The sequence below is a fragment of the Glycine soja genome, chromosome 1 (genome assembly GCF_004193775.1).
Source record: "Glycine soja cultivar W05 chromosome 1, ASM419377v2, whole genome shotgun sequence".
Classification (NCBI taxonomy): Eukaryota; Viridiplantae; Streptophyta; class Magnoliopsida; order Fabales; family Fabaceae; genus Glycine; species Glycine soja.
This window is the reverse complement of record NC_041002.1, coordinates 1,850,780-1,858,949: the sequence shown is the minus strand read 5'-3', so window position 1 is coordinate 1,858,949 and position 8,170 is coordinate 1,850,780. Positions and strand designations below refer to the sequence as shown.

The following is an 8,170-nucleotide window of genomic DNA, read 5'->3' as shown; positions in this document are numbered from 1 at the left end:
TTATATTTGACACATAGGTTATTTTAATTTATTTTTAAATAAAAAACTGCTAAATAAAATAAGTAATTATTACTGAATATCAAAATTTTGCTACCTTTCAGGCGAAAATTCGTGTCAAATATGGCACGTTACTTTTTAAAACGGACCAAACATCAAGTTATTACCTACTACTTGGGATTTGGACTGAAAATAGTACAAGTTCACTTCTATCGTATTATTTCGTGAACTTTGTGATGGGCGCATCCATTGGTTGGTGACATTCATATTATATTATGAATCTGTCTTGGTTAAAAAATTAAAATAAAATATATTTATTATATAAATATAAAAAAATTATAAATAATAGAATTTTCTATTTCTCAGTAAAAATATTTTTATTTTAAATTTTTTAATCATGCTTTTAAGATATATTATTTATATAAAATATTTTTAATATTATTTTTTCTCTCACTAGTCACTACTACATCAATCTTCCTTTTCCTTTTTTGCATAAATAAATATTTGTATGAAAATAAATTGAATTTCCACGTCTCGTGTGTGTGTAGAGTGTCCACTATAATTTTGTAACTGTGATTCATTGGAGGCACAGACAGACAGACAGAGAGTGAGTTTGTGACAAATCCTCTGTCGTCATCTCAACCTCTCTGCATTTGTGCGTTGCATTGCACATCTCTCTCAAAACTTTGTTCTGGCTCTGTGACTCTTACTATTTTCGTGTGTCTTGCATTTGGATCATTATCTGTCACCTGAGAAACCCACCTCAGAGATTCACCTAACACCCCTTCTTTTGATTTTGAACCCCTTCCATTTCAATCAAAACCTCTCTCATCGTCTTCTATTCAACATACAATTCTACCCTTTTCTTCACTCTGCTTTTCTGACAAAAGTGTTGGTTGAACTTGATTCTTTCTTCATCCATTTAATTGGGAACCAGCGAAAGCACGGTAACATTCTAGCTTTCTTCTAAAGTTCATTTTTTGAGATGAATAAATGCACGTGTCAATGGTGATCCGATTCCTTAAACTCTATTTGTATTCTACCTTTGATGTTTGATTGATAAAATAGCTTTTTTCTTTTTTAATTTCTGGGGAATCTAATTTAGTTAGACGATCATTAACTTGATTGATACGTTTGTCACTGCATCTATTGTGTTTCATTCGTTGTTATTTTCGGGAATTTGTCTTGAAGCTGTGTGTGAATTTGTGGGTGCTTCGTTAAATGAGCAAAAGGAATGGTTTTTTGTAAGCAATATGTGGTTATTTTTCTAATCTATGAAGCAAAAACAGTGGAAGATGGATTGTCACTTTGCTTAACCTGTTTCAATTTGAACCGCTTTTAATTTCACTTTTTTGTTGTATCTGGATATCCTATGAGAGAGTTAATGGACCATGGGCATCAAGTATATGGTTGATCACAAAGGGATGTGAATTGAATGTCATATGTCTTTAAATAAGACTGGCATAAGAAAAACGGTTCTAGCTCTAAGATGTATTTGCAGGATCTCAGGACATGCCTTTCAGTTTATTTTATATAAAATATGAATGAAGTTGAGCTTTTGAAAACCTTAAAACGAACCTGCTGCTGCTGGAAAGGATGATGCATGAGTATATACTCTGTGTTGCATATATGAACATGTATTTCTTGCAGAATTTCTCTATGGCTGTTGATGCTTTCTCATCTGTCACTTCTGAAGTTTTTAATCACTATTCAACTACAACACATGAATCATTGATTAAGAGAGTAGAATATGCATGAATGGAAGTATAAATATTTACTTCAGTTTGTTCTCACTCCTTATGCTGTTGTGTAGGAGAACACTTAATGTTGTTACAATTGTTATATTTTTCAACATTCTGTTAGTTTACTTTATTGTATAATCTTTTTATAACTTTGATTTTTATTATATTTATTTGAGTCTTTTTAATATTTTAAGTCTCCATTTTCTGTTTCAATTGGTGTGATCATGTATTTTTTTTTTTTAATATCAATGTGAGTATGATCATGAGTACATTTCAAAAACTGTTATCTGAGACCTCAACATGAAGATGGGTTTCACTATTTCCTTTCCTTTTTTGGTTTCCCATGCATCTTTCGATAGAAAGGAAATGAAGTTAAAGAAAAGGTAGTGCATGTATTCATAACAAGCTTTGATCTTGATACCGGCAACTTTTTCCCTTCCTTTCCTTCCAAGCCTAACCAGATGTTGTCACTATTGGCTATTACAGGAATTTATTTGGATTTATTTCTGGCATCAGATTTTGCACAGTTATGGACGGGTGTGAATGAGGCTTAAAACTTTAGGCCCTAAAATGGGGGCTTACTTTGATGAAGTCTAGCTTTTCTCTTGGCTATAAATTTACCCCAAAAAACATCATATATTACTTGAACTTCAGGCACATTTTCATGCGGACAAAGAAATTAATAAGAAACAGACACCATACAATCCTGTTCAATGCTTCTGTAGAGATAAAGTGCATGACCAAGATTTATGTTTTCTCCAGTATTCTTTAAATGAGCTGTTTTCTCAAGAATCATAAATTTTATTGTGATAGTAATTTTACTTCACATGTTCAGTTACTTGTCTTAATCCTCAGTTTTCATTCTTGGAATTCTGAATTTTCAGATGGGAGATGTGGCAAAGGACCTAACAGCTGGGACTGTTGGAGGGGCAGCACAACTGATAGTTGGACACCCATTTGACACCATCAAGGTCAAGCTCCAGAGCCAGCCAACACCACTCCCCGGCCAGCTTCCCAAGTATTCTGGTGCAATTGATGCTGTCAAGCAGACGGTGGCAGCTGAAGGGCCAAGGGGTTTATACAAGGGTATGGGAGCCCCACTTGCCACAGTAGCTGCCTTCAATGCTGTCCTGTTTACAGTTAGGGGACAAATGGAAGCATTACTGAGGTCGCATCCCGGTGCTACCCTCACAATAAATCAGCAGGTTGTTTGTGGAGCTGGAGCTGGAGTTGCTGTTTCTTTTCTAGCTTGCCCAACTGAATTGATCAAATGCAGGTCAGAGGTCATTGATGATGCTTTAATTGTCATGATTTAGTTGCATTTCCTGTATTTTCTTTCTATCAACTTCTATATCTGTAGTTTCTTTTTTCTACTTCTAAATTTTTTTGTAGATTTTGACCTCTTTGAAAACTAATAACTTTTCTAGCTAGAACTAAGTTTTTTTTTCCTTGTTTTCTAAGAGATGTTTCTTCTTTAAGTTCTCATGTAATCAATTTCAATCATGTATCTGGTGGTTGACATGAAATTAGATAGTCATGAGAATAAGCTGAATGAATTGAGCTGCAGATTAGTCTTGGTTAACTTTAACTGAATCCATTTTTCATATTAAGTACTCAAACTATGTATTTATTGATTTTGTCTCATTGTGAATATCAGATTGCAAGCACAAAGTGTGCTAGCTGGCACTGGAACAGCTGCAGTGGCAGTGAAATATGGGGGACCCATGGATGTGGCCAGGCAAGTTCTCAGGTCAGAAGGGGGCGTAAAAGGTCTTTTCAAGGGCTTGGTTCCCACCATGGCTCGCGAAGTACCTGGAAATGCTGCAATGTTTGGTGTATATGAAGCATTAAAGCGATTACTTGCAGGTGGCACTGATACCTCAGGACTGGGTAGAGGTTCTCTGATGCTTGCTGGAGGTGTGGCTGGAGCTGCTTTCTGGCTCATGGTTTACCCGACTGATGTTGTTAAGAGTGTGATTCAAGTAGATGATTACAAAAACCCAAAGTTCTCTGGTTCAATTGATGCTTTCAGAAGAATTTCAGCTTCTGAGGGGATCAAGGGCCTTTATAAGGGTTTTGGTCCTGCAATGGCCCGAAGTGTTCCTGCCAATGCAGCTTGCTTCTTGGCTTATGAGATGACAAGATCAGCTCTGGGATGAATAATTCATACAGCAGGCTTGATAGGAGGGGTGCCATTGGGTGCACATGTTTCCTTTTCCTTTTAATTCCAAAAACATTTCCATTTCATGCATTGCAATTACAATATGGCCACAAAGGCTTAACTTGTTATTGCTTCAAGGAATCATTCTTTCACCCGTGGTAATATGCATGCAGCCTTTTTATTTCAGAGTTGTGTTTTTATCTTCATGCTTGAAATTTTTTTAATGGTTTGGATAGAAGTATGGTACTTGATAGAACATTATGGCGGAAGTTGATCCATGTAGCCGACCCACCTAGTGGGATAAGGCGTTGGTGTTGTTGTTGTTGCTTGAAATTTTTTTAATCCACAATATTAGGATAGAATCATTTGAAATTGCAAGAATTAGATCACACACTGTATCTTAATTAACAAAACTTTCAATTTTGGACTTTGAAAAGTAACTGTGTAGGTAAAATTGTTAACTATATTCGTAAGATATAAAACACGCTAAGTATGATTATGGTGATTTTTAAAAATAATTTGATATTTTACTCATAGTAATGTTCAATTATGTGTCTGAATTCCAGGCAAACCAATGAGAGTAATATTTTAATGAAGTAATATATCGTTAAAACAAAAAGTTATATTTGATACAGTAAAAAATCCATGGGTTTTGAGTTAAATATTATGTATTCATATTTAGAGCACGTAAAACAATAGACGATTCTACAATATAGCGACCCCCAAAATTAACAAATTTAAAGCAAAAACTCTGAAAATCCACCTTAAAATTTGCAAAATATCTGGATTAATTCAATCTTATACCTAGTCTTACCCTTTTAATTACAGCACATCACACCCTGCTACTCTTGTTCCTACCTAGCTAATTCTATCCATCGCAATGAACCTTTTTTTCATATATATATATATATATATATATATATATATATATATATATATATATATATATATATAGGATGGTCACTGGCACGTACCACGTACCATAACAAACTAATGTATGACCCTCAAAAAATCTCGGTCCAAGGAAAACGAGGGAACGAGTAAATGTCCCAATTAAAAGCACAGTTGATTTTTGTTTGTTTGTTATTTCTTTGTTGAGTGAGGAAAGCAAGCACTAGATACATAATAAGTACACATCATTTTTATATGATCAAAACACAAACAAATCCCAAAGTGGCAAATGGATGACCTCAAACTACCCTCTCATGACTCCTCCATCTCTCTCATTGCTAGGCTGGACCATTTGGAGTTCATTGTGTGAGCTTTTCATGATCACTCCTTTTGTCAATAATAATTATATCTGGCACATTTTTTTTTTTTAATTTCAATCTCTATGCGCAGTTATCGTGAAAATCAACTTACTAATTATTATAGATCGATGTTAACTTGTAGTTAGATGATAGAAACCTTTACATCCGGTGCATCAACTATTTAACTTTTTGGCTTAAATGCAATTGTGGTTTCTTATATTTTAAAATTCATAATTTTAGTTTTTTTATTTTAAAATAAAGACATTCAGTCTTTTTATTTTTTAAAATCTGTAATTTTAATTTTTTTATTTTAAAATAGAAATATTTAATCCTCATTTTTATAAAATATGTGATTTAGTTTTCTTATTTTAAAATAAAAATATTTTAATAGTTAAGATATGAAATGTGGATTAAACAAATAATTTTGTATTATATCATTAAATTTGGGTCATATTAGATTAATTTTTTATTAATAAATATTTTTTGCATTTAATAGAAAGATTAAAATTGTATATTTCATAAAAGGAGGATCACTATTTTAAACGAGACTTAAATGATCCATTTTGAAAAATATGAGATATAATGTTTCTATTTTAAAATAGGATGAACAAAATTGCAGCTTTTGAAAATCAGGAAGAACAAGTTTACATTTAAGCCTACTTTTTTTTATTTTGCTAAAAGAAAATCAATTTCCATAATTAGACAACAAACATCACCGGTTGCTGTATTGATTAAAATAAAGTATATCTTGATTACTGATCAGCATACTTAGCTTCCTGAGATAATCATAGAAATAGGAAAGCCCACAACTGTGATGACATAAACAACTTGCAAAAAAAAAAGCTTATCGTTTAGGGAATCAATTTCAAGTAGCTCATGAAAACCATTGATGCTTCATCTACATGTAGCTGGAATATGCCTAAGAAAATAACACCCTTTTCACACAAGCATCAATTACGGAGCAACAATTATCTTACAACATACATCACACGGTCACACTCACCTATATTGCTGAGAATCATCACTATTTTGTGTATCAGGATTACCATAAAATCAGATTTATATACGTTCTAGATAAGATGGGATGTATTACTTTAGTTTTATTATTCTAGCTACCGTGGAAACTAATACAACAAAGTGCTTGTTCTTTTAGCTTTACGTAGAGATGGATTCTAGTGGCAGCTCTCTCCCTTTGTCCCATTATTCCACACAAACTTCTGGGGAGTCTTCGTCCAGCCAGGGTTCCAAGAGAGAAATATGCTACTCATTTCCAACTTTCAACAATCTCCCAAATAATGGAGAGAAAGGATTAGTTCCTATCAAGACACCTGAAATATCCCTGGTAAGAAAAGAAAAAAAATCATTACCAAAATAACAGTAGTGAATTGCCTATATAGTAATTTTTTTGAGAAATGAAATGAAATGTTTAACATTATAATTTACTTGTTTACAACTAACCCCTGTAATTTTTTTTATTAACTGTAACCATCCACCGGTCAAACTAAATTTCATAAGCAATGAGGGCTTGGAATTTCGGCCCTAGATATCTAAATATTGTCCTGTTATAGCAAAGAATAAAAAATAGGTAACTTCCTGATTTTAGACATTGATAGCTTGAAATTTCATAAGCAATCAAGGCTTTGATTCTCTAATTATTTCTAATTTTGATTTTAATTTTTCTTTAAATTTATTTATGAATTTAATCTTTCAACTATGTCTAATTCCGTAAAGGTGGTCTCCATTTAAACATTGACTATTATAAAGGAACATATGATCGTTTTTTAACATTAACGTTTAAGTCTGGACTTAGAGACCACATTCACAAAATTAAACATAATTAGAGGATTAAATTCATGAATAAAGGAGAATTAAAATTTAAATTAGAGACAATTAAAGAGACCAAAAATATAATTTTACCTAAAAAAATAAAATGATAACCACTAGAATTGAGAAAATATATTAACATAATGTGTCTCTTTCACCCTAAAAAAATGTACCCAACTCTAGTTAGATTAGAATACTCGGTTTGAGCTTTTGTATAAGGTATACCTAACATGAAAATTTGCAAGAGGACCACATAGTGTGTATGCTCACACAGATTATAAAGAAACAAATCATGTGCATCATGAGTTAATGGAGCTTCTAGTATGTTATCTTTTCCTTTTTGGTTGTATCTAAATTAATTAAGCAGTAAAGTCCAAAGAGCCTGCAATTGGTTTATGATGCGAAAATGTAAATCAATTGCTAGCAACATCGTAGGCAGAGTGTATTATAGCATTTCTGTTTTATATTATTATTACATTGGCAACATCTTTTGCAGCATATCTTAATAAAAAAAAAAGTAGTTTTATTCACAAAACACAGAAGTCATTTACATGGTGTTGCTGCTGGTTACAGTTACAGAATCCTATGCTATTATTGGAATGAATAATGAATATCATCTATGTTTGACAAATATATCGGTGCAGGAAAAATGTGTGAGTGAGAAGCAAGAAATTAAAAACTCGTGCCTTCCTAAGCAGCAGGTGGTGAAGAATAGAACAAAGAAGAATGAAAAGAAATGCAAATTGGCCACATTTAAAACTACTAGGTTGCTGATATACGCTTTATATTGGTTTTTTCTTTTTACTGCTTTTGGCTCCACCCTGAGCATTAATAGACATTTATGTGGTTGGGTTTGAACTTATGTGGTACATTGCTTTATTACAATAAAGTATGTGAGGTTAGATTTTGGTAGATTCAACTACATTTGAAATCATAAACTGTAATTACACTACATTTGGTTTCAGATTCAGACAATCCAATATTTCTAATTATTTAAGTCGAATTATTGGAAGAGAGATGCCATTGATCTCATCGTTTGGACAGGCCTAGAGTTTTTAAATGTTACTGATTTAATATATAACATAAAACTAATGATGCGTTTAGGGAATAATCAAATTTGATGTACTAATAGTTTGTTTAATTTGGTACTTAAAAATATTATATTATCACATGACACTTTTTTAATAGAGCCAAAA

The 8,170-nt window shown here is 32.5% G+C and overlaps 2 protein-coding genes across 2 annotated transcripts; both read left to right on the top strand.

Annotated features, from left to right (window-relative positions):
* Window positions 1–537: 537 nt before the first annotated feature.
* LOC114408886 (mitochondrial carnitine/acylcarnitine carrier-like protein) lies at window positions 538–4,086 on the top strand. Its single transcript, XM_028372087.1, has 3 exons — window positions 538–944; window positions 2,624–3,015; window positions 3,397–4,086. The coding sequence occupies exons 2-3, from the start codon at window positions 2,624–2,626 to the stop codon at window positions 3,896–3,898; spliced, it is 894 nt and encodes a 297-aa protein (XP_028227888.1). The 5' UTR covers window positions 538–944; the 3' UTR covers window positions 3,899–4,086.
* A 1,868-nt stretch (window positions 4,087–5,954) lies between these two features.
* On the top strand, window positions 5,955–7,926 carry LOC114400060. The gene is made up of 2 exons (XM_028362362.1): window positions 5,955–6,492; window positions 7,619–7,926. The coding sequence occupies exons 1-2, from the start codon at window positions 6,316–6,318 to the stop codon at window positions 7,829–7,831; spliced, it is 390 nt and encodes a 129-aa protein (XP_028218163.1). The 5' UTR covers window positions 5,955–6,315; the 3' UTR covers window positions 7,832–7,926.
* Window positions 7,927–8,170: the final 244 nt, after the last annotated feature.

Excerpts from the sequence above, each read along its gene's own strand:
- LOC114408886 (XM_028372087.1), top strand. The coding sequence starts at position 2,624 with ATGGGAGATGTGGCAAAGGACCTAACAGCTGGGACTGTTGGAGGGGCA. Across the intron at positions 3,016-3,396 it reads ACTGAATTGATCAAATGCAG|ATTGCAAGCACAAAGTGTGC; the intron begins GTCAGAGGTCAT and ends TGTGAATATCAG.
- LOC114400060 (XM_028362362.1), top strand. The coding sequence starts at position 6,316 with ATGGATTCTAGTGGCAGCTCTCTCCCTTTGTCCCATTATTCCACACAA. Across the intron at positions 6,493-7,618 it reads AGACACCTGAAATATCCCTG|GAAAAATGTGTGAGTGAGAA; the intron begins GTAAGAAAAGAA and ends ATATCGGTGCAG.